Source organism: Panthera leo, chromosome D2 (assembly GCF_018350215.1).
Source record: "Panthera leo isolate Ple1 chromosome D2, P.leo_Ple1_pat1.1, whole genome shotgun sequence".
NCBI classification, from domain to species: domain Eukaryota; kingdom Metazoa; phylum Chordata; class Mammalia; order Carnivora; family Felidae; genus Panthera; species Panthera leo.
In genome coordinates, this window is record NC_056689.1 from 30,641,360 (window position 1) to 30,666,468 (window position 25,109).

The following is a 25,109-nucleotide window of genomic DNA, read 5'->3' on the forward strand; positions in this document are numbered from 1 at the left end:
TATTCGTCGGTGACGGGGATTCGAAGGCCTGGACATGGCAGCCAGCAAGAGCACACAAACAACTCGAGGCAAGACAGGACACAGCCAGATGGACAGCCTTTGCCCCACCAATGACTGCAAGACAGAGGAGTCAAAAGGATGATTTCTTTCAGCCCGTGAAGGCTCGATGTGGTGTTGGATCCAACTAAATTTTCACCTTTTAACTAAACCGCTAGTACTCCTTCCATTTCAAATTTTTGGAAGCCACTGAACGTGATGGAAATGTGGCCTTCTGGCCAAAACAGCAGTCTGGAGCCTGTGGCTGGCTGGTTTTATTTTTGGATTAAAGGGGGGGACCTCCATCAAGCCTCACTGTTTTATTCTGAACCTCAATTTCCCAAATAGAGGAAGGAGAATCCACAGCAGCTTGGGGGATCCGCAAAACCTGTGCTCTCTGGTCAGATGGATCAAGATTTGAGTCTCAGCCTCACCACCATCTAGTTATGTGACCTTCAGTAAGTGACTTGGCTTCTCTGAGACTTGAGTTTTCCATCTAGAATATGGGCATAGTAATAAATACTCGCTTATTTTATTACTTCATCCATTCAACAGTCATTTATTGTCTCCCATGTACCAGGCAGTGTCCTAGGTCTGAGTCTACAAAAGTGAGTGAAATAGACATAGTTAGTCCCTGTCCTCATGGAGCTTACTGTCTGTTGGGAGAAATCAGACAAAAGCTCTCGGTACCATGCCCGGCTTTTAACAGGCACTGGGTAAGTTCTTCGTATCTGTACTCAACTGTCATCTCCCCAGAGAGGCCATTCCTAATCACCTATTAAAATAGCCCTCCCTCGTCTACCATGTTCCACCTACTTATCTAACTTTAAACCCTTTCTTGATGAGTTTAAAAATCATCTATTAGTGATAAGTGCCTCTTAGATTTAGGGCAAATTTTTGCACTTAGGTCTCTACGATATAATCATCTTTTTAAAAGATAGATTTGAAAACATGTTGCAATCAAATCTAGAAGAATGACCAATAAGCCTATGATCCCCAGCATCATCAGGGACACTTTTTAAAATTAAAAAAAAATTTAACTTATTTCTTTTGAGAGAGAGAGAGAGAGAGAGAGAGAGCAAGCGAGCACGAGAGGGAGAGGGGCAGAGAGAGAGAAGGAGACAGAATCCATTGCCAGCGCAGAGCCTGATGCAGGGCTTAAACTCATGAATCATGAACCGTGAGATCATGACCTGAGCCAAGATCAAAAGCTGGATGCGTAACTGACTGAGCCACTCAGGTGCCTCCATCAGGGACATTTTTCTTTTTAATATTTATTTTTTATTTTTGAGAGAACACGAGCAGGGGAGGGACAGAGAGAGAGGGAGACAGGGGATCCGAAGCAGGCTCCGTGCTGATAGTGAGCCCGATGTGGGGCTCGAACTCACAAACCGTGAGATCATGACCTGAGCCGAAGTCAGATGCTCAACCGACTGAGCCACCCAGGTGCCCATCAGGAACATTTTTAAAGACTGGTACTACTAAGTATTGGCAAGAACAGCTGGAACACTGCTGATGGGAGTGCAAAACGGTGCAGCAACTTTGGAAGATACTTTGGTGATTTCTTACATGGTTACACTACACACTTAGTTACAACCCAGCAAACCCACACCTAGGTATTTCCCCAATTGAAAACGTGTATACTGGAAGGACTTGTATTATGAGCTCGTTTATGGCAGTGTTATTCATAATTCATGAATTCATACTTGAACAACAACCCAAATGTCCATTAACTGATGAACGGAGAAATAAAATGTGATATAGCCAAACAGTGGAATAATACTCAGCAATAAAAAGGAACAAAGGACTGATACATGCTCCGACAAAAAGCTCAAGCTTAGCGAAAGAAACCAGACTCAAAAAGTCACACACTGCATGGCTCTGGGCATATGCCATTTTGAAATCAGAAGGGTGTTTATCTGGGGCCAGGAGTGAGGGAGAGGATTGACCACGGTACGGCACAAGGCAGTTTTGGGGGGATGCTGGAAATATCTTGGGTGGGGTGGTGGTTACACAGCTGTACACAAAGCGAAAACTCATCAAAGTGCACAATTACAATAGGTGAGCTTCGTTGTAGGCGAGTTACGCCTTAATAAAGTTCTTGCAAAATTTTAGAACATGTGGATATATGTGTATAGAAGATGACTTTATGCTTATCCCTTGTGATGGGATTTGGGTGTGTTTTTTTTTTTTTATTTTCTTCTCTTTGCTTATCTAAATTTTGTAAAATTTCCACAACGATCATGGAGTGTTTGCGTCGGGAGAGAAAACACCAACAATAAAATGCCGTGAGCATAAATAATTGGGTTATTCAACAAGGAATCTATTGTCGATTCAACATTGTTTGCTTGTAATGAAGCCCATTTGGGCTACCTCCTTCTCATCTATCTTTCCTCAGTGGCACTTCTCAGGGGTGAGCTGAGGAAACGGATGCAAAAAGGTACAGAGCTTAATAGCAATGCTTTGTCCATCCAGCTCTCGGTTTGGCTCTCATCTGGCTTTCTGGATGAATACACAGTAGACTAATGATAGGGGGCTCGCGTCCTCCTTTGCCAGCTCCGCCCTCCATTCCAACCCAAATCAACTCATGCGTCCTCCAGGTCCCAAGAGGAGGTCCTCAGTGTAGGGCCGGGCAGATTGTGGTTTGTGGGGTCCCAGCCGGGTGCCCCCCTCCAGCTCACATTGGTCTGTTGCGTGCTGCTGCATGGTCTTGGTGAAGGCAAGAGGCCATTCATCAGTGGAGACCCCCGATTAGGATGACCGCTCACGCTGAGCACGGCGGGATGGATACAGAGTCCCTCCGAGTGTCGTCTGGGGTGAGGGTGCTCAGTGTCAACAGGCCTCTGGCCCTTTTCGCCCATGACACCTCCAATTCATCTTCAGACTTTCCGCCTGTGAAAGGGCAGTTACCTCAGGAGACCAACCAGCCCATAGGCGGAGGACAGCACATCAGAAGAAGTCTGCCTTGCTTCCTCTTGCGTGCCTCAGGGTAGCCGGCGAGGTTCCTGATAGGGCCCAGGTATTGGGACACAGGGCTCCAGTGAGGATAAGAAAGCTATAATCATAACGATAGCTTCGTAAGATATCATCCCATGGAGGGAACATACAACTTTCTCGCCTCTCTAGCGGAGAAGTAAAGCCCAGCAGAGACTCAGAGCAGCGGGGTGGGCACGGGGAAGTAAGAGCGATCACAGCTTTCCTTGAGCCTCTGCTTTTGTCACCCATCAGTGCTGAGTTCCCCACCTGGGGTGTCTGTCCTCAGGGTCACGCAGGCATTATTTTTAGGAACGACTTCCAGTATCTTAAAACCTTATTTTGGTTTTTCACAATAACCAAAATAAGGAGGCAACCCAAAATGTCCACCCAGTGGAGGAACAGATACACAAAATGTGGAATATACATACAATATAATATTCTTCGGCCTTAAATAGAAGGAAATTCTGGGGGCGCCTGAGGGCTCAGCCAGTTGAACATCTGACTCTTGATTTCTGCTCAGGTCGTGATCCCAGGGTCGTGGGATCGAGCCCATGCTCAGCATGGAGTCTGCTTGGGATTCATTCTCTCTCTCTCTCTCTCTCTCATAAAAAGGGAGGGGAGGGGAAGGAAAGGGAAGGAAAGGGAAGGGAAGAGAAGGGAAGGGAATTCCGACATATGCTACAACAAAGATAAACAAACCCTGAGGACGTTATGCTCAGTGAAGTAAGTCAGACACAAAAGTACAAATACTGTTTGATTCCCCTTGCATGAGGTACCCGGAGTAGTCAGATTCATTGACTGAAACGGATGGCAGAATGGTGGTTACCAGAAGCTGGGAGGAAATGGGGAGTTGTCATTCAACGGGTACGGAGTTACAGTTTGGGATGTTAAGAAAGATCTGGAAATCCACAGTGGTGATAGTTACACGCCAATGTGAACGCACTTACGGCCACTGAACTGTACCCTTACAAAAGTGAACAATGGTAAGTTTTATGTTGTGTATATTCTACCACAGACACAAAAAGCAAACATTCCACACATACCCACAAGGCCTCACCCCCTCGTGAAAGCATAAAGGCATGCTTGTTGCCATTCAGATCCAATCTCTGAATGGGCTGGCATCGCCTTTGACTGATTTTGAGAGAGGAAAATAACAGCAAAATATATGAATTATGCCTACTGCGGTTTCTCTGGCAGGCCCAGCTTTCCAAGCATGGTGTCTTCGGGGGGAACTAAAACAAAGGGGCCTTGGTGGAAAGGTTGGCTGGGGTGAGCGCTCTGATCTCCCCCAGCTGTAAAGGCTGTGATTCTGTGGTTGGGGAGGCCATGCGAACGGAGAAACACCCCAGAGGAGAGACCAGACAGTGTCTCTGGACAGATCCCACCCAGCCACAGGGAGAAGCATTTGGGTTTGAGATGGCCCTTTCTCTGGGCAACTTGTAGAGCCTGGAGACAGAGTTCTTCACAAGAAGCAGCTGGGAACTCGCTGGTCTATGTGACAACACCAAGCACCAGACACGGGGCCCATACATGCGCTAGTTGACGAGGGACTAGTTAGGGAGTCCTCTCCTCTCCTAAGCCCTGCATTCATCACCCCCAGATACCTGGACCTGGGTGGGGTCATGATGGATCTTGGCAGCCTGCTCAGCATGTGGGTTATGGATATTGTGCACAGAGCAGCTCGGTCTGGATATTGCAAGAGGAGACACAAGAGACTCCCATTTCCCAGACCGGCAGCCTGAAGGGAGTCTGGCTCCACGAGCGTCCTGGTTCACCGTCAGGCAGAAAACCCCCATAGAAACTTCGGTTCTCCTCCCCATTTCGCCCCACCCACGTTCCCTGAGAGGCAGAACGCAGCAGGGGCAGAAACCACCAGAAGACAAATTCCAATCCCCATCCTGCCGCTCCGTGGCCTGTGACCTCGGCCCCCTGCAGCCTCAGTTACTTTGTGAAACGGCAGCAACAACATCTGGCATGGGTCAAATGAGACAGTGTCTGGGGACAAGCCTGGAGAATGTACTGGACAACTGTTTTGGAGCTTTCTGCTGCTGTGACGTCCAGCGCTTAGGGCAGAGTGAACGGGGTTAAGTCATTGTCCATTACTGAAGCCATCAAGCCTCCGAGCTGCCTCCTCTGGCTTGACCCCCGGAAATATTCGCTTGCTATGCACTAAAATTCTAGCAACATGGTGTTTTCTATAGAGATGAGGGGGGAAATGCCCAGTTCGCTTCAGATTAAGGGGGGCCATGCAGAGATCACCAAGGCGATCCCATTTCCTCCCATCTCCTGGAAGAGAAACCTCGTTTCTTCGAGGCGATGCAGGTGTACTGGTGAGAGCTGCAGAGAAGACAAGGGGGCCTCCTGGTCCCCACCCCTTTTCAGAGGACAAGTTATCTGTGCCAGGGGGGTTAGTGTGTGTCCTCCAGGAGGCCCCAAAGGCCACCCCAGCTTTGATTGACCTATCTCCCTTCAGAGCCCCGAGGAACCAGAGAAGCAGGGCCCTGCGAAGGCTTTGCGCTCGCAGCTCCGGTGGGCTGATGTCTTTCCAAAAGCTGTAAGTAGGTTGGGTGCTCTCCCTTCCTCCCGTCCACGAATAAATAAACCAAGGCCTCCCTGTGGCCTTGCAGCTGCCTGTCGCCTTGTAAGTTCTTGCCTGGGTGATGGTGGAGAGCCCTCCTGTTTTCTCTGGGTGAGGACCTGAAGGGCAAGACCCACAGTGTCTGCAACTGACACTCCTTCTGCAGCTGCCCAGATGCGATGTCCCCTTGAAGCACAGTGGGGAGAAGAGAAGGGCCCGGAACACCTCTTGGAACAAACAAGACAAACCTACACCGAGTTGGCAGGAAGGGCACAGCAGGCTCTCTTGGAAAGGGTGAGGCCGAGTGGCTTCCGTCACACATAAGGGACTCCAGGACATGGACACAAAGCATCGAATGGACAGAGCAACTTCGCTTTCCCATCCTTCCCAGCTGCGTAAGTAGGATGTACCCATTTCACTGCGCCCCGCCTTCGGGGGCCCTTGTGGAGGCAGCTGGAGATGCCCATACAGGCGCTGGAGTGGGGGCTCCTGTGAGAGTTCCAGCTGAGAGCCCCGGCTAGGCACGCCTCCTCTCTGGTCCTCAGTTTCTCATCTGGAGAAGCGGAGACCAGAAAACCTAGTCCCAAAGTCTCGCGAGGATTCGGGGAGCCGGGTGTGCGCGGGGCCGCCGCAAGGAAGGGTGCGGCGGAGCCCACGTTAGCTCCCGCCCCGCCAGGGGGAAGGCGGTAGAGGAGATACCGCTAGCTGCCACCGCCTTGTATGTGAGAGCGAGGCGCCAGGCACCGTCTCCCGACACCACACCCGATTGCGGTCCCGTCCTGGCCTCCCATGTCCCGTCGGGGCCCCCAGGTTCAAGGGCCCGCCCTCCCCATGCCACTCAGATATCCCACGCTGGTATGGTGAGGGGCAGGTGGGGGCAGCCGGGACGCTCCCCGGCTTGGGCCAAGCCGTGGTGGGCCACCCGGCCACCGCGCAGCGGGAGGCGGCCGGGCCGGGGCGTCCCGCTGCTCCGGCCGGACTCGGAGGGCAGGCCCGAGTCGCTGGGCTGCACCTCCACGGAGACCGGCGCGCGCAGGAGCCCGCCGGGCCGCTCCGAGTAGGCCTCCCTGGGGCTCGCCCACTGCGGCGGGCAGAGGCGGGCGCGGAAGGCGGCCTGGAAGCCGCGGCGGAAGTTCTCGTTGAAGTAGCCGTAGATGATGGGGTTGGCGCTGCTGTTGAAGAAGGCCAGCCAGTGGGCGAAGGGGAAGGCGTAGACGGTGACCAGGTGCAGCTGCGGCTCGCTCAGCTGGCCGTAGTCGATGAGCAGCAGCAGGGCCCAGAGCGGCAGCCAGGACAGCGTGAAGACCAGCGCCACCATGACCAGCATGTGCACCACCCTGGCCCTGCGCCGGGCCCCCGGGCGGCCCTCGGGCGCCGCCGCCTCCCCGCCGGCCCGCGCGGGCCCCGAGGCCTTGCAGAGCTTGCGGGCGATGCGGGCGTACATGAGCACGATGAGCGCCAGGGGCGCCAGGTAGATGTGCGAGAAGAGCACGGTGGTGTAGACCCTGCGCATGCCCTTCTCGGGCCAGGCCTCCCAGCACGAGTAGAGCGGGTAGGAGCGGTTGCGGGCGTCCACCATGAAGTGGTGCTCCTCGCGCGTGACGGTCAGCGTGATGGCCGAGGGGCACATGATGAGCAGGGCCAGGGCCCAGATGACCGCGATGGTGACCAGCGCCTTGCGCAGGGTCAGCTTCTCGCGGAAAGGGTGCACGATGCAGCGGAACCTGCGGGGAGGGGGGAAAGAGGCGGCTCGGGACGGGTCCCAGGGGCCCCTGTGCCAGGGGCGAGGGCTGCCTTGGTCGGGGCTGGGGCGTGTGGGCAAGCCACGTGCATCCTCGCACCGCACCGTGGGCAGCTTCCAAGAGCAGCTCCCGCAGTAGATCTAGGTTGGTTTGCCTGCAAGCTGCTTTCTCACCTGAGAGGGAGTCAGCTCCCCGCTGAGTAGTCAAGGAACAAAGGCAAGGAGGACGGGAGGGGGAACGGAACTGCCTGCAGTGGGAAACAATCCTTTCTGTGCACTTGGGGGGGGGGGGGCGGGGGGTTAAACTGATTAGCTGGCAGCTAGCAAAGTGATCAGCCTGCACATTCTGTCCTTGAGTAGGCTGATTAGGTAGGTGCATCAAAGAACACTTTTAGCTGTTTACGGATTCTCCAGAAAACCTTGGGAGTTCAGGTGTGGAGTCTACGTGACAGGCTGTCCCCATGTCATCTTGGCCAGTGTCCTTGCCTGCCTCCCGTGCTCTTGGCAAAAGTGCCCAGATGAACCCTTAGTGCAAGGGCTCACTGAGGTGGAGGAGGGGAGAAGGACCTGTTGCATGCATTTGGGTTTTATTGCTTGCAAAGCTTCCTTGGCCCCTGGCTCCCTTCTGTTAGCGGGCCCATGCTTATGAGAGACTCTGATGGAATCTGAGGCTGAAAGAGACCAGAAGTAGCTTCTGGTAGTGTGGACATGGGGAAGTGGTAAGGCCTGGGCTGCCCGGGAACAGCAAGGGGGGCGTGGAGGGGGAGTGAAGGAGCAGGAACACACTGAGCCCCCTGCCCTCAGAAACTGGCTTTCCTGGCTCATTCTCATGAGTGGCAGGAGTCACGGCTTAGGAAACGAGGCCTGCCCTCAAGCTCTCATAGGACCCAGGAATCCCTATTAAACCTCGGCAGGAGCTGCCTCCAGGCCTTCCAGAAGGAGGTGGAATTCTCTGCAGGTCCCCCCAGTATAGAGGGCAGACAGCCCCACAACCCTTCCCTTTATGGCTCACGATTCAGCCCCAGGCTGAATGGTCATGCCCAACCATGGAGACAGAGGCTCTTCCTAGTGCCAGGCCTCTGTCAGGCGGGGAGAACCCAGCCGGGAACCCTCTCACCTTTCCACAGCAATGGCCACCAGCGTGAACACGGAAGCCGACACGGACATGCCCTGCACCAAGCCGCTCATCTTGCACGTGGCGTTGTCAAAGGGCCACCCTGCAATGACAGAGCCCATGACAGAGCGAGTGCCTCATCCACAAAAAGCCGGACACCTTGGGCCATTTAGACCAGTCCTCACGGTGGCTCGGATCTTTCCTCCATGTCCTGGTGGTGGTGGTCATCCTCTCATCTGCTTACACACTTCCAGAAATGAGGAACTGACCAGTCCGAACAGTCCAAACTACCATGGCCGGTTCTCACCATTAGAGAGGCAATCTTTTTTTCTTTTCTTTTCTTTTTTTTCTTTTTTTTCTTTCTTTCTTTTTTTTTTTTTTTTTTTGAGCACGTGAGAGAATTCTAATCAGGCTCCACACTGAATGGGTCATTCCAACAATTTTTAAAATTGAGGCATGTGAAAAGGACTGGAAGACACCACCTTACCCAGCTAGTGACTTTGCCTTATCACTGTTCTTGCTGCTTGTGTGTGTCTGTATGTGTGTGCACCTGTACATGTGTGTGCGTGCATGCATGCCTGTGGGTCTAGGTGTGCCAGGAAGGAGAAGGATGAGCAGTTTATGTTCAGCAGCTGTGAAAGAACTCGAGATCCAGCAGTGAGTGAAGGGCCCACCAGGCTGAGCCAGTGCAGCTGAGGGGAAATTGTTTGCCCTGGCTCTACTACTCGGGTCCTGAAACCTACAGAAACACAGGCTGTGATTCCCCAAGTCGGGTCAGTCACTGGTAAGCCCCTGGTTGGGGCTTTTCAGGCTCTGGATCTGGGCTCAGGAGCCCTGAGCTCAGGGCCTACGAGCTCAGATCTCTAGATGTCTCCATGGCCCTGGAAACTAGTCCTTCCCCATGTAGAGTCTCAGGGTGTGTGGAGCCTAATTCTGAAACAAGGCAGGCAAATCACGTGGGAGAGAGTAGACAACAGTGTGATCCCTCTGACATTTGGAAGATGGACAGGTAGGAATTGAGAGTTTCGGTGGTCTAGTTCTGCCTGAATCCCTTCTACCAAGTCACTGCTAAATGGCCAGCCTGTCTCTACTTGGACACTTCCAGTGACAGGCAGTTCACTACCTGTCAGACAGAACTCTCTTTCGTTGGAGAACAACTCAAATAAGTGGGGATTATTAGTTTCTTATTCAGAGGGAACCTGCCCCCCTACGACTTCTTCCCACTGGTTCTAGTCCTGCCCAGGGGAGCTACAGTAACACTGGTTAGAAATATGGGCATGAGGCCATGGGACTTGACACTTAGCTGGGTAACGACACACATGTCCCTTAATCACTCTGGGCATCAATTTCCCCATCCCCAAAATCAGGATTTTGTGGGACGCTCATTGGATTGCTCACTGGATTGCTCTAAGGATTCATGCATAACTCATTGGATTGCTCTAAGGATTCATGAAGGTAATGCAGGAAGAGTAGGTCATACAATGCCTGGAACAAAGAGAATAATTAACTCATTGTATCTGTTATTTCTAACCGAATCCCTCAGCCACAAGACTGTCTTAAGTTTGAGGCAATGACATCTTGGCCAAGAGACCGAGCCAACCACGCTTTCGGGGGCGAAGGGGACTCTCACTGCCTCTGCTGCCTCCACTCACCAGTGATGAGGTTGTCCACGAGAGTGGTGGGCATACAGAAGATGCCCACCAGCAGGTCGCTGACAGCCAGGTTGAGGATGAACATGTTGGTGACGGTGCGCATGTGCCGGTTCGTGAGCACGATGAAGCAGACCAGAGCGTTGCCCACCATGCACAGGAGGAAGATGAGCACATAGGCCACAATGAACATAGCTGCCACCGGTGAGGAGTGCTGGTAGTAGGAGGAGAAGGTGAGGTTTGCAGCCAGGGTGGCCTTGGCATTACTCCCATTCTGGCTTGGGGGCCAGCTGCTGTTGGGAGGCTGGGCGGGCTCCCCTAGAAGCAAAGGAGCATACAGGTCAGGAGCCTTGGCAAAGAAGGGCTGACTGACTCCTTGCCATTGGGTGCGACCCTTCCGTGCTTCCAATCCCGACCATGCCCTACCGCGCCCGATCGTGTGTTCAACTCCAGTTGCAACCGGATTCGCTTTCGACCCACAGCACCCAAACCCTCATCTCATACCCCCACCTTGTCTCGTCCACAGCTCACTTCCCGATGCTGGCTCTCCTCCATTCCCATCCAACTCCCCTGCCTCTGCCCCATCTGGGCTCCATCCTTCTTAGCCCCGCTGTCTGCCCCAGAGGCTGACCTCTAAGGACTACATCGGCCAGTTTCCCTTGCCCTCTGGTGTCCGACCAGGTTCAGCCAATGGGAAGCGCTGAAGGAGATTGAAGGACTGGAGAAGACAGAAGGTAGGTTACTCATCTCCCGACCCCCTCCATGCCTGGCCCAGTTCTGCCTGTAGGGCTGTCTTTACGGATACAGCTCCTACCAGGTGACCCTCTTCCATGGCTCTAGCTCTCTGAGGGCCACAGTGACACTATTTTCTCTCCTTGCACTGACAGCTCCCTGGGATCGCCAGTCCTGGGTGCTCATCCATCCCTGCTGGTTCTCTTACCTCCTCTCCCACCCCCCATAAACTCCCCCTATTAACCTCTTCAGATAAACACTTTCTGAGTCAACCGCCTGTTTTCTCCTGGGACCCTGACTATTATACCCTCGGAATCTCTGTTGTCCCTCCGCATCGCCTCTACAGAACTTTAGCTGGGAAAGGCAAGAAGGCAGTAGACAAAGGGACAGAAAAAGAGTACTCTGAACCAGGGTAAGAGCAAAGGCACACATTAAATTTACCAGAAGACCACCGAAAGCCAAGGCTACCCTGCCTCCTTCACTCTGTCCCATCGTGGCAACAGCTGCTTCACTGGCACAGCGTCTAACAAAGCACTTGCATATGTGTTATTTTATCGAACCCTCCCAATCACCCCACGAGGTAAACATGTTAGGTATTAGCCCCATTTGAAATGGGAGAACTGAGATCAGAGGGGTTCTGTGACATTCTCAAGGTGGCTCAGGCGTATGCAGCAGAGGTGGTCCTTCTCTGTGTGTCTCTGAGTCAGTTTCAGGCTTTGGCTTGTGCTTCTTCAGCCACCTTTGGGAAGGAGCAGTTCGGTGTCCAACCACAGCTCCTCTGGGAAGCCATTAGATGTGGTGACTCATGATGTTGTCTCATAAACTCTCCTCCTGCCTTCCTCTGGGACTGAATGTGGTCTGTTCCAGGGGACGAAGAGTCTTTGGGGAGTCTTCTGTCACATCCAGAGCTCAGCCACTAGCCTGGAGACCCAATGGAGGCTTGGGATCTGGAGGCTAGAGACGCTTAAGGGCCAGTGAGCTGGCGTGACCAGGGCTGGAGGGACCAGCAGGTGTATCAGGGGCACTCAGGGTGGGGGTGGGGGTGGAGACGCTGCAAACCTCAGGTGCACGATGAGAGGAGGAGGTGATACCCCCTGCTGAGGCATTCCAGGGCGTCCAGTTGCACCCAAACATCTTTATTTTAATATGGAAGATGTCAGACATGCACAAGAGAGAACATTATAGTGAGTGCACACAAGAGCGTATAGCTCAGGGAACCATTACAAGGGAGAGTATAAGGAACTGCCATGTGTACATCCTCTACCTCCGACAATGGGCAACTCAAGGCTAATCTTGTTTCACCCATAGCCCCACCTCTCTTTGGAATATCACATCACTTCCTTTCATCCACAAACATTTCCAGTTTGTATTGCTAAAAAGTAGGACTAAAAAAAAAAAAAAACAACAAAAAAAACAACAACCCACATAACCACAGTGTCATTATGATACCCAACAAAATTGACCGTTATGTCTAATATTATCAGTTACCCAGCATCCAGTACTCAAATTCCCTGATTGTTACATACTTTTTTTAAACATTGTTTGTTTGCTGCAATCTGTACACCCAACACGGTGCTCGAACTCACGACCCGGATATCAAGAGTTGCATGCTCTTCTGACGGAGCCCTCTAGGCACCCCTGTTATGTGCTTTTTAAAATCGTTGGTTTGCTCGAGTGAAGATCCAAACAAGATTTCTGTTACCTGTAATTATGTGGCAAACCACCCCAAAGTTTAGTGGTGTGGCACTGGAACTTGGCAATCTGGGTGGCCCTTCTGCAGGTTCTCTGGGGATCACCCATACAGCTGTGGTCACCTGATGGCTTGACCAGAGCTGGGAGGCCCAAGATGGCCTCCCTCACGCGGCTGGCGGTTAGTGCCAGCTCTTGGCTGGGGTGTCTTCATTCTCCTCCACGTGCTCTGTCATCCTCCAGGAGGCTAGATGGGGCTTCTTTACAGCTTGGTGGCCATAGGCTTCCGAGCCAGCAAGAGGAGAAGCTACAGACTTCTTAAGACCTAGGCTCCAGAATTTTCACGTCATTATTTCTGCCACCATCAGTTGGCCAACGCACGTCACAGAGTCAGCCCAGATTCAAGCTGCAGGAGAAATGGTTTCTACCACTCAGTAGGAGGGATGGTAATGTGACGTTGCAAATGTGATTCATTAAGGTCCATCACTGTAAACTCGACTGCCACCTCCATGTTGCATTTGGTTGACGTGGCGGTGAATCTCTTAGTTTCTAGGTTCTCCTCTGCCTCTCTCCCCCTACACTTTGTCGTATAATTGAGTGAGCCATTTGTAGAATTTCTCACAGGCTGGATTTTGCTGAGTGCTCCCTTGTGATGTCATTTTTACATGTTTTACTCTGTCCGCTGTATTTCCTGTAATTGACAATTAGATCTGAGGGCTCAATCAGATTGTGTCTCGTGGGCTTTTTTTGGGAAGGCAGCTACGCTCACCACTAAACCACCAACGCACACTTGTGGTCTCTTTGTTAATGCCAAGCTTGACCATCATCCTGATCCCTCCACTGTCGGGTCCCGTCCGCTTTTCAGCAATATTTTTGGCAGAATCCACTAAGGATTATCACGGAACCCTCATTGTCTTTCAGATACGATCCAAACTCTTTACTTGGCCTCCCAAACGCTCTGCGGTCTGATTTCCTGTTGCCATCTCTGACCTCGCTTCCCTGCCACATCCCCCTTTGCCCACTATGCTTTGTTGCTCCTGCCTCCCCCCTTTCTTTAGCCCTCGGCTTAAAGGCCGTCTTCTCCGAGAAGCCCAACCCGATCACTCTGTTTCAGGCAGGTGCCCCCCCGCCCATTTATTTTGTCTCGTAGAATCTTATTTATTTTCCTCCATCTGTCAATATTTGATTTGTTTTCACGTTTACTGGGTTTTTCCCCCCACCCTTGGAAGTCAGTAGCCATAGCCCCAGCATCTCTGCAGTGCCTGCCCGTAGTAAATGGTTCAATAAATGCCTGTTGAATGAATAAATATTTGTATGAGGGGAAAAGGAAGGAAAGGTGGATTCTGACGCCAGGTGATAGGGTCCTGCTATAAGCTGGCATTGTTGGTGTCAGAAGGCCTTCACAGGCTCCTCTGGAAGGAACCCCCATCCCAGTGTCTGTTGGGAGCTTCTCCAGGCAGCTCACCCCTCCGGAGCACCAGGTCAGCTCTGAACCAGTCCCCATGACTCGAAGAAATCCGTGGATGTGCATGGGTAGACTCCAGGCTGTCTGTCCTCTGCCCTTCCCTCGAGCCTCAGAAAACTGCTAAGTGAGCTCATATTCTGCAGTCTGTCCCTGGGAGGCGCCCGGGAGCGACCCTGCCCATCTCTAGACCCTTGGCTGAGCGGGGCATCCGTCTCTACTATTCGTGCAGCTTCCGGCATTGCAGGATGATCCTTTCTCAAAGAGGAAGGATTCCTGACAACTCCCCTGGGTTGAGGAGCAGCCAGGCCTCCCACCCCAGCTGAGCCAGGCCAGCAGCCAGAGACCTCATTAGCACCCTGGACTTGTCCTTTCTGGGATCTGCCCAGTGGATACATTATCCTTGTATACATTGTATATTTACAATGTGGATACATTAAAGCCTGTGAAAATCTCTTCCGCTGAGCCCAATTAAAGCATTCCCCTACTGGGGGAGCTTCCTGGAGGTCTCAGGATATAATAAGGGTTGCCTCCAAGGCATTCTGATAATCGCAGAGAGCAAGCCCAGGGCCAGAGAGAAGATGGGGGTAAGCTGGTGCTCCATGTGCGGTCCGGGCCAGCAGCGTCAGCATTAGCTTGGAACTCGTTAGAAATGCAAATTCTCAGGCCTCACCTCTGATCTAGGGAGCCAGAAACCCTGGGGACCGAGAAGCCCAGCTGTTTTAACACATTCCTCCAGGCGATTCCGATGCAGTCTAGTCTGAGAACCACAGATTTAAAGGACTTGGACCGAAGACCCTGGAGATAGTGGACACACACAGACTGGAAAGTCCCAGCCCTCCTCCCCGCCTTCTTCCCGGTGACTTCAGGCAACAGGCTGGATATTTGTGTCTCCTCAAAATTCACAAGCTGAAGCCTAATCCCCGATGTGATGAGATTTGGAGGTGGAGCCTTTGGGGTGTGATGAGACCACGCTGGGCAGCTGTCATGAATGGAATTAGTGACTTGTAAAGAGACCCCAGCGAGCTCCCTCCTCCCTTCCAGCATGTGAGGACACAGCGGCAAGACGGCTGTCTGTGAACCAAGAAGCGGGCCCTCACCAGACACCGAATCTGCGCCTTGACCTTAGACTTCCTTGCCTCCAGAACGGAGAGATGGGTTTCCGGGGTTTCTCAGCGCCCCGCCCTGTGGTATTTTGTTACAGCAGCCCCGAAGGACGGGAACACCGCCTCACCCCTGTGGGGACTCAGCATTACCATCTTGAAAATCGCGACACACGACGTCTGGCTATGACCTAGCGCAGGTCACGTCGCCACCCTGGGAACCAGAGTTCTCTCTGGTGAAATGGAGGTAAGCTCACGCGTACCAAAAGGAGGTGTGGTGAGTCAGTAAAATAACGAGTAAAAGGACCTGGGCGCACTGCTGGGCACATGGCTCACCCCACGCCTTAGCTCTGTGATCGGTAGTGTTGACAATGGGAAGTTACACCGTGGATGTGAGGACGAGATCCTCAAAATCTTCTTGGTCTGGGCCACCCCGCAAAGCCTGAGAGATGTGCGAGGGAGCAAACACCACCACAACGAATGCCTTGAGCACAGAACCAGGCTGGGTATTTGTTTCCCTGAGTCCACAGCGGTCCCCTCTAGGAACGTCATCGTTATCGCCACCTGCCCATCCGTCCTGGCACCGCGTGGGAGCTTCGTCCCTCACTGGAGACCTGGGGCTCACCATCCAACAGCCCTTCCTGAGACCCTCCTGGGTGAACATGACCTGGGCCGGGAGGCTCCGGGGACCTGCTGAAGAATATGACACAAAACGGCACAAATGGCTGCTGAACACATGAGATGAAGAGTTGCAATTCATTTGTGATCAAACAAGTGTGGTTTTAAAGAACACCCTTTTCATCAGGCAGGATGGTGGGGAAGGAAAGTGCTCGGTGATGGCCAGAGAGTGGCTGAGGGTAGGTGGGGGGAGGGGGAGGGCACACGGCAGCTCAACCTTCACAGTGGGGCACGTCCATCCGGCACCCTGTAGAGGACTTGCTCCAGGATCCGGCCCGTTCCAGCTCTAGGGACTTATCCTAGGGAACAAGATCTAATGGTGTGGGGGGAAATAGCGACCACGGGTTGTAGTAGCTACAAAATAATATCTATGACAAATCTGCATTCCGTGTAAAAAGGTGTGCATGTGTGTGTGTACGAATGACAAAAAAAAAAAAAAAAAATAGTGTTTGTCCACAGGGATGTTTCAAGTGCTTTTTATTTTCCTTTTCACTAACTTGCAGTTTGACCTTTGCCATCAGGAAGAAGCTCTGATTTTTCAATGTGATTTTAATTTTTTTTTAAATTTTTTTTTTAACGTTTTATTTTTGAGACAGAGAGAGACAGAGCCTGAACAGGGGAGGGGCAGAGAGAGAGGGAGACACAGAATCGGAAGCAGGCTCCAGGCTCTGAGCCATCAGCCCAGAGCCCGACGCGGGGCTCGAACTCACGGAGCGTGAGATCGTGACCTGAGCTGAAGTCGGACGCTTAACCGACTGAGCCACCCAGGCGCCCCTCAATGTGATTTTAAACCGATTACACCTGTGGTTCTAACCTCTGACTCAAATCAAAATCACCTGGCTTTTAACACTACAGCACTGCCTCCGAATGAATCAGAATCTCTGGGAATGGGGTCCAAGCACTGGCGTTTTTCTTAAAAAGCTCCCCTGGTGATTTTTCACGTGTTACGAATTTGCGAACCATTGACGTTCATCACGGTCCGCGCTTTCAAGGCACTTCCGGTCAGTGCGTCACACTGTGGGACTCACCAAACTCTTTGAGACCCTGGTGCATTTGAATTCATTTTACAGATGCTTCCCTAGTGCTTTGTCCTGATATACCAAGAAATGATCCCTGTCCCGATAGAACTCACCGTCTTTGAAAGCTCCAGAAGTGCCCTCGATCATCCACACACTTTCAGGGGAGTGGTGGGCGTGTGGGGCTGTGGCTCACCTTGCACCCCTTACCCCTTCTCGTCTTGGGGAGTAAGCCCTCTCTGCGTGAAACCTTAGAGGGACTGTCAGTCGGGTGTCTGCACTCGCCCCTGGCCAACGGATGGCCAATCAGACCTTTTCTGCTTTGGACTTGACTCTGGATCCTATTAACACAGCTTCTCCTTCTGTTGGATGAACTAGCCCCACTCTTCCAATGCGTTCCCATTGATGATTAAGTTAGCCAGAGACCGTTCCTGTTGCTTGTAGCTCAACGTCTTGACTAATACGAGGACATCAAAGTTGATCATCTTTGAGCCTCCTTGGAATCTGTGGAGTCCAGGTTTCAAAACCCCAGGAACAGTTGGAAGGGGTAGGGACAGAGCCCCAAGGTTCCTGCTCCCCAGATTAGATATCAGCCCTCCCTATGCTTCCTCTACCAGGGCATGCCATCTTCCATGAAGTCTTTGCCGGTGCAGACGGGAGAGGACATTGACCTGGGAGTCCGAAAACATGGCCTTGAGAATTGGCCAAGGGGTGGTCACTCCAAAACTTGCCTGGAAGAGGGGCTCGTGGGGGTGTGTGTGGGAATTTGATTTGAAGGCGAAGCTTGGGAACTTCTCTTAAAGCTGCTTTTGCCCAGTTTTTACAAGGAGGTATGTTTAGTTTGGGGATGTTTGAGGACCGCTGATGGGGGAGCTTAATCCTGTACACCACCCCTTGGTACGCCTCTGTGAACTGGGGGGACCCACTTCACTTCCCTGTGTTCTCTGTGGCTTTCAAAGGCAGATGGCCTGGGCTTCTTGGACTCCCGACCTCAGGGGGTTGTTCCCAGGTTCAGTAAGATATCAGAGTAAATGCTAAAGGGTTTCATAGACCTAAGGGCTGTGTCTTGACTATATCAGCTATCTGGCAGGCAGCTGCAGGGGACAAAGGGGTTATAGCGAGGTCCCAGTTGATTTGGGTTTGTTCCCAAGGAGACCAGCCTGGGCAAGCCCTGTGTTGGGGCCGCACAGGGGAGTGAAGGGTGGGTGTGTCAGGCGATCACTGCTGAGGAAGGAGGCTTCCTGAGACCTGTGACTTCATTTCTGTCCCTCCTGGCAGCTGAGCTAAAGCCCACCACATCCCAGGCACCCACTGCAGCAACACAGATCTTGCAAGTCTGGCCCTTCTTTTTAAAAAAACATTTTTTTAAAACATTTATTCATTTTTCAGAGTGAGAGAGACAGAGCATGAGCAGGGGAGGGGCTGAGAGAGAGGGAGAGACAGAATTGGAAGCAGGCTCCAGGCTCCGAGCTGTCAGCACAGAGCCCGAAGCAGGGCTCGAACTCACAGACTGCGAGATCATGACCTGAGCCAAAGTTGGACGCTCAACCGACTGAGCCACCCAGGTGCCCCAAGTCTGGCTCCTTCTTGGTGAGTAAGAGCAGGTAGGCCTCCCAAGAATCCTTTGGGTTGGCAAAGGCCAAGGCTGAGGACTGAAGGGTTCCTACAGCAGCTGAAGGAGCCAAACCAGCCTCTTTTTGCACTTTCCCTTCTACTCTGGAATCCTTTCATCTCTCCTCACTTCCTCCTGGAGCCCTCCAGATTTCTCTGTTTTACTCATTCAAAAGCTAGATTCTGGAAAGAAGGTTCTGATGCAAATCGTTTACCTCTCGGTGAAAATTGACGACACTGAGCTGCTCTTTACTCACATATTAAGCCTATACTCCCAGCTCATTTAAAGGAATTTCAGACCTTAGAATATAAGGGTAGAAGGAATTTACAGGGAGAGCAGAAAGGGAAGGGACTTTCCTCTCTCTTGCTCTGGGTAAGGCTAAGCATATGGCCAGGAGCATCCTTTCTGGGTTCTCTGATTTCTTCCCCAGGGTCTACCTGTAGCACTGGTCACATTCAGTTTCCTCTATCAGCTATGTGCAGAAATGTTTTTTCTTCCACGAAACTAGAAATGCCTTAGGGACAGAAACAATGCCTGTTCCATCTCAGAAAGATCCCCACTATCAGGCACAGGGCACAGAACATGCAGACAATTAATAAATGGTGGCAATTAATATAGGTCCTGAAGGCTATCAATTTTCCTCTAAGCACTGCTTTAGCTATATTCCATTGGCTCTGATATATACCGTTTCCATTACTGTCGAACTACTTTTGATACAGCATCGAGCTCTCTCTGACAAGGGAAGAACTATTCATCACACAGATAGGAAATCAAAGCTCAGAAGCAGAGACATGCTCTTGGAGCAAAGGAGGCAGTTTTGCTTGGCTCGAGGATTCAGAGTCCATCAAGGAAGCCAGGTGACCCAGGCTGAGCCTGAGCCCCTGATCTGGTTCTGCCACCTGCAATCATTTTCTCCTCTTCTCTTGGTATCATCCGGCCACCTGTTAAGATCTCCAGTGTCCCTTTGCAGCAACTGGGGATCTTTGATCCAAGGGGTCCCTGCCTTCCCCAGGCTACACCGGCAAAGCCGACACGATGCATGCGTCATCTGAAACCTTTCCTGAAGAAACAGGCACACAAGTGGCCGGACCCAGACCCGGTCTACCCTGAGCTCAATCGAGAAGTAATGGGAGTGAACACTTAACTCCCTTGGTTTCCATTCGTCCCCCACCAGTACTTCCCAACCAGGCATCACCACGTGAAGCTTCAGCATCCCTGTCCCAAGATCCTTATGTGCTCTCTCTAGCATGATCTTCTTTCAGGAATAATCCTGATGAATTGGTTCACACAGATGAGGAAATGACTCATAACAGCTTCAAGTGCAGTGTCTCTTTTCGGTGTTTGCATTTCAAAGGGAGTCAAACCTTAAATCAGAAAAAAAAAAAAAGCTCCAATCGTGCAATTTTAGTTACTAAAGAGAGAGTGGCAAAAGGTTTTTGAGGAGAGACTGAATTTAATTATTTTGCATTTGGATCCTAAGTCGATCTGGTAGAAATTAGCGGTGTTTGTGAGTTCCACTCTCTGTGCTACAGTTTCCTCATTTCTAAAGCCAGGGTTGAGCACCTGCTCACCCAGGCCTCTCCTGGCTCTAATAACCTGGGGTCTTTGCAGTGGAATGGCCACACAATGATTGGAGAAGTACTCACTGGTAGGAGTAGGACAGACTGCCGTCAGACAGACCCTGGCTCCTGGGAGAAACAGACAGGCATCTGCCTGGCCTCTGCCTCCCAGCAGCAGCTGAGACCCCTCCCATTCCCCACTCCTCACAAGCCAGGAAGGTGCCAAGGGTCATCAGCACGAAGCCGGATAGCTGGTCTCCATGGAGGCCGCAGCCCCAGGTGTCCCCAGAATCTGGGCCGTTTGTGCAGAAGACAGCAGACCTGCTTTAGCTCAAGCCAGGGCAAGCGGCACCTCCTGAGTGCAATTTTATCGTCTGTTAAATGGAGGTGACGCGGTCTCCCTGCCCACTTCCCCGGCGGGATGAGAAGCTCCAAGGCGGTGAAGTGTTTTGCAAAAACGCACAGGGCACAATGCCTCTGGCAGCGTTTCCAGGGGGCCTGGAAAAGCAGAAGCCACCCGGACAAGACGTTTCTGTGTCGTGCACTGGAGGCAGATGAGCTGGCTGACTCCTCTCCTCTCTCCAATGACCTTCTTCCGCTGCCTGGGCCGCTTCTCCACAGTACTCCCACCTCCAGCCACTGGACGCGTACCTCCTCCCAGCCCCGGGGGCCTCCCTCGGCCACACGGCTCCCGGGCCAGGCGGCAGCCGTGGAGTCTGCCACGGGTGCCAAGGAAGCCACTAGACGGGGGCTGGGCTGGAAGGGGGGGTGGGGAATAGGTCTGATTTGCTGTGCTCTGCTGACTTAGAGCACGGAACACCACGGCCAAGGCCAGTGGGAAGTCTGATGGGGGTTACTGCCCAGCTGGCCCCCAGCAAGTCTGCAGGAGGCTCAGCAGACGGCGGCGGCCATCTGTAGGCCCTGGGAGAAGGTTTTTGGCCCTCAGAGACCCCTCCAGGCCATATTTTTGGTCCAGCCACCCAAGAATTCCCCCTTCAGGCTCCCATCAGCACTCCCTAGTCCAAGCTGGATAATGAGATGTGGTGAGGAGCTAGCTTCTAGGCCAGCTCTGAGTGCTAGGAAGTTCTTCCTGATGGTTGAGTTGAATCGTCTTAATGTATCTTGCCGCCACCTGTCCGAGTTCCGATCCCTGGGGCCACATGGAACGAGAGTGAGCCCCTGTCCCCAGGATCACCCCCCTCTCCCTACCTTTGTCCCACCAGAACAACCAGGGGCTCTTCAGGGAAAGGGGTTCTAGGCCCATCTTACTGACGGTCCGCTTTATTCTGTCCAGTAAATGTCCTCAGGAGTACAAGCCAGGGCTCCCTCATTGTAAATGGACACAGTGGAGTTTTTGGACTGAAATTTAGGACTTTGCATTTCACTTACATTTACATTTCATTTTCTTGGTTTCGATCTGCATGTTGAGATACCCTTAAATCTTCAGTCTGTTGCCATGTGGGTTTTGTGGTCCTTATCCAAAGATTTCATAAGGATGCCTTTCAATTTCCCTCTAAATTGCTTAATGTCAGGTCCAAGTGGGAGCCCGAGGGACCCTTACGTTGCACTGAAGCCTTTAATGAAAGCCCTGTCATCAGTCCTCCAGCCCCTTCCCACATCTTTCCATCAGTTTCCAGGGCTCTCACGAAAGATCTTTGCTGTGTCCTGCCGAAATGCTGCAACTCATCTTTGTTCCAGTCTGAAGGAAGAAATTTGGGGGGCACCTGGGTGGGTGAGTCGGTTGAGCAACCGACTTCAGCTCAGGTCATGATCTCACGGTGTGTGAGTTCAAGCCGCGCACGCGGGGCTCGAACCCACAGACCGTGAGATCATGACCTGAGCCGAAGTCAGAGGCTCAACTGATCGAGTCCCCCCAGCCCCCCCCCAGTCCAATTTGCTTTTAAACAACACTAATATTGGGCTACTCACGAGTACTACATTATTTTCCTTCTTCTTGAAAAAAAAAACAACTTTTTTTTAGAAAACAATGATGCGCTTCTTGTAAAACAGTCCTGAGCACTATCAAAGAAGAGAGTGAACATCACTGAAATCGCACACACAGAGATAACCCCGCGGCCAGTGTGTCCGTGATGCCTCTTGCTGTGGACCCCTTCAGCCTGAAGGTCCAGCTGTGGTGGACCGTTCCTGGCACCTCCCGCACCTCACCAAGCCTGCGCCCGAGGGCGTCTCTGCTCTGCTTCCTTTGAAGCCAAGAACGGGAACCTTCTAGGAGTGCAGGAGGAGAACCAGTGGAAAGGAGCAAACAGCACCAGCTTCCCATCTCACGTGGGGGAAATCTTGGCCGCTCTCTGCACGTTCCCCAGAGGGTCCCGAGAGGGACAGAGCCCTCAGGTGCCCGCAGCTAAACCCAGCTCGTTCATGCACCCAATTTCTTGTCTTTTCTCCCTCTCCCACCCTGCTCTCTCTTTTTTTTTTAATTTTTTTTTAACATTTATTTATTTTTGAGAAACAGAGGCAAAGCGTGAGCGGGTGAGGGGCAGAGAGAGAAGGAGACACAGAGTCTGAAGCAGCCTCCAGGCTCTGAGCAAGCATTCAGCACAGAGCCTGATGCGGGGCTCGAACCCACCAACTGTGAGATCATGACCTGAGCCGAAGTCAGACGCTCAACCGACTGAGGCACCCAGGTGCCCCCCGCCACTCTGCTCTCTTGACATCTGCTTTCAAGTATCAGAGAAACTCCCCGTGGCTGAGCCCTTGTCTTAGGGTACACTTTCAGAAGCGGGGGAATCCAAACGAAGATGTTAGCGACCATCTCTTTGCAGACATTTTACATACATCGCCAATAACAAGCCTACGTAATCTTGCGTAAAGGGGATCGTACTCTACGTGGGTTCTAAAACCTACTTTTATGAAATTACTCACAGTGGGCAGGGAACATACTTTCATGCCTGTAAATACAATCCTCAATGCAGTTCTTAATGTCTACATGCTATGCCACGGCAGATGTGTTTCATCATTTAATTTACTTAATTATGGGCCTCTAGATGGTCTCCAGTTTTGCACTGCGATGAAAAAGCTCATGCATGTACCTTTGTAAGTGTTCAGGACGGCATCGTTTGACAAAATTCTGAGATCTTCAGAATTGCTTCATTGTTTCCTAAGTTTTCTCTACGTGTTTGATAATCTATTTCGGCATTTTCTTAGAGGCCAGTATTAATCTTAGCAGGTTAGAGATTTCTTTTCTTTTTTTTTAAAATCTCCCTTTACTTCCTTTTTTGAAAATCAGGACAGTTGCCCGTCTTCAGTTTTCTCGCATTTTTTTCATCCTTTGTAATTTCTTTTAAGGCAATGATTACATCTGCCTCCACGTCCCTGGGATGTCACTTGTCTGGGCTTCGATGCCTTCTTCCCCTCAACCTGTCTTGGGTTTCAATTTCCTCCTTATGCTCTTTATTCTATCATTTGGAGTAAAATTGCCTGTGCCCTGCTCCGCCTGCCCTCCCTTGTGCGTTAAGCTTGTACCACCTATCTCGAGCCCTGAGCCGAATTCCTTATTATCCTTACTCAGCCTTCGAAAAGCTCTTTGCTCTGCCTTTGTTAATTTCCCCGGGCTTCTCTTCACTCGAGCTTTGGTGTTTTGCTAACACTGTGCTTGCGGATCCTGCCAACCTTCCAGATTCATCTCGGGTTATGCATTCCTCACCGCATCTTTGTGTGTGTGTGCTTTTCAAACCCTGCAAATGCAGCGGCGCAAGACATTCTGTGAAACTCTCTTTTCTTTCTTGCCTGCAGTCCAATCATTTCCTTGGAATTTCAAGGTTTTATGATCTCTTGAAGTAGCCTCTCTTACCGGTATGAATTTGTTCAACGCATCTTGCCTTATTTTACCCTTACACCCACCCTGTGAAGCCGGCTAAATGTAAGTTTCTCCCTTCAACAGATGGGTAAAGGGACGCCTGGGTGGCTCAGTCAGTTAAGCGGCCGACTGCGGCTCAGGTCATGATCTCACGGTCCGTGAGTTCGAGCCCCGCGTCGGGCTCTGTGCTGACAGCTCAGAGCCTGGAGCCTGTTTCAGATTCTGTGTCTCCCTCTCTCTGATGCTCCCCTGTTCATGCTCTGTCTCTCCCTGTCTCAAAAATAAATGTTAAAAAAAAAACAAACCAAAAAACAGATGGGTAACCAGTGACCCAGAGAGGTTTGGGCACCACCCCAAAGACACCCAGCAAACCAGCGGACCAGTCCTCAGTCCTCTAGGCTCTTAGTCTAAATATGGTTTCCCTTGCCCACCATGGCTGAGATGGGGCTCTGGACCCCCCACTTGGTAAGGTTGGAGCAAGCAGTCTTCTACCAGGGACTTATCCTTCAGAGTCCTGCGGGTCAGGTCCATAAATCCACCTTTCTTCTAGAAAGAAAAATTCTCTCTGCATGGAAGAAGTCTCGTCTAGAATTCCATCGCCACCCCCCTCCCCCCCACTAGTCCCACTCCTTCTAGCCAGCAAAGTCGGTGGGTGACAATTCCACTGAGGTCAATAGCTGAGCTCACCTGGTTTCAAATGACCCCCTGCCCACGCAGGAGGCAGGGTGCATGCACACAGGGACAGAGAGGCACCAGATCTCTTTCTCCCACCCTGTCTCTCTGTCTCTGTCTCTGGCACACACATAGACGCACACACAATACGGAGCACTCTAGGTCTTTCTCTCTCCCTCTCTCAGTGTCTTTCTGCTGCTGTCACACACACATTGTCACAGTGCCTGGCTCTGGACAGCTGTCAGTGATCAGATACCCCAGCCCCTTTGCCCTCCCTTGGCTCACTGCTCCTGAGTCAGTACCTGAGCCCACCCTCAGCCCCAGCTCCGGGCTCACTCACCCTCCATGCTGCCCACTCCTGCCGGCTCTGGAGAAGGGCACAGCGGGCCCCTCCGACCTGGCAGGGCAGGGGGGGAAGTCTCCGGGCGCTGGGTTGGTCGGCCTGCCCGCGCCCCTACCTCTGAGCTCAGCGGATCAAGTCCGGGGCCGGCAGGAAGCGGGCAGGGGCGTGCGCCCGCAGGGCCCGGTCCTTCGCGGGGTGTCGCTCCCCCTCAGGGCCCAGAGTGAGCCCGGCAGGGGTCGGGCTCCCGCGCAGCGCTGCTGCCTGCCCCGCTCTGCAGCCGGCAGCCCGCTGCCCCTCGCCTCCCGAGGCTGGAGCGAGGGAGGGGGCCAGCG

The 25,109-nt window shown here is 52.2% G+C and overlaps 1 protein-coding gene across 1 annotated transcript; it reads right to left on the minus strand.

The window, feature by feature from the left end:
* Positions 1-5,878: 5,878 nt before the first annotated feature.
* On the minus strand, positions 5,879-25,090 carry NPFFR1 (neuropeptide FF receptor 1). The gene is made up of 4 exons (XM_042908250.1): positions 24,775-25,090; positions 10,098-10,412; positions 8,449-8,548; positions 5,879-7,314 (listed from the first exon to the last, which is right to left on the minus strand). Exons 1-4 carry the CDS (start codon positions 24,779-24,781, stop codon positions 6,429-6,431), a joined length of 1,308 nt encoding a protein of 435 aa, XP_042764184.1. The 5' UTR covers positions 24,782-25,090; the 3' UTR covers positions 5,879-6,428.
* Between the last annotated feature and the right edge of the window lie 19 nt (positions 25,091-25,109).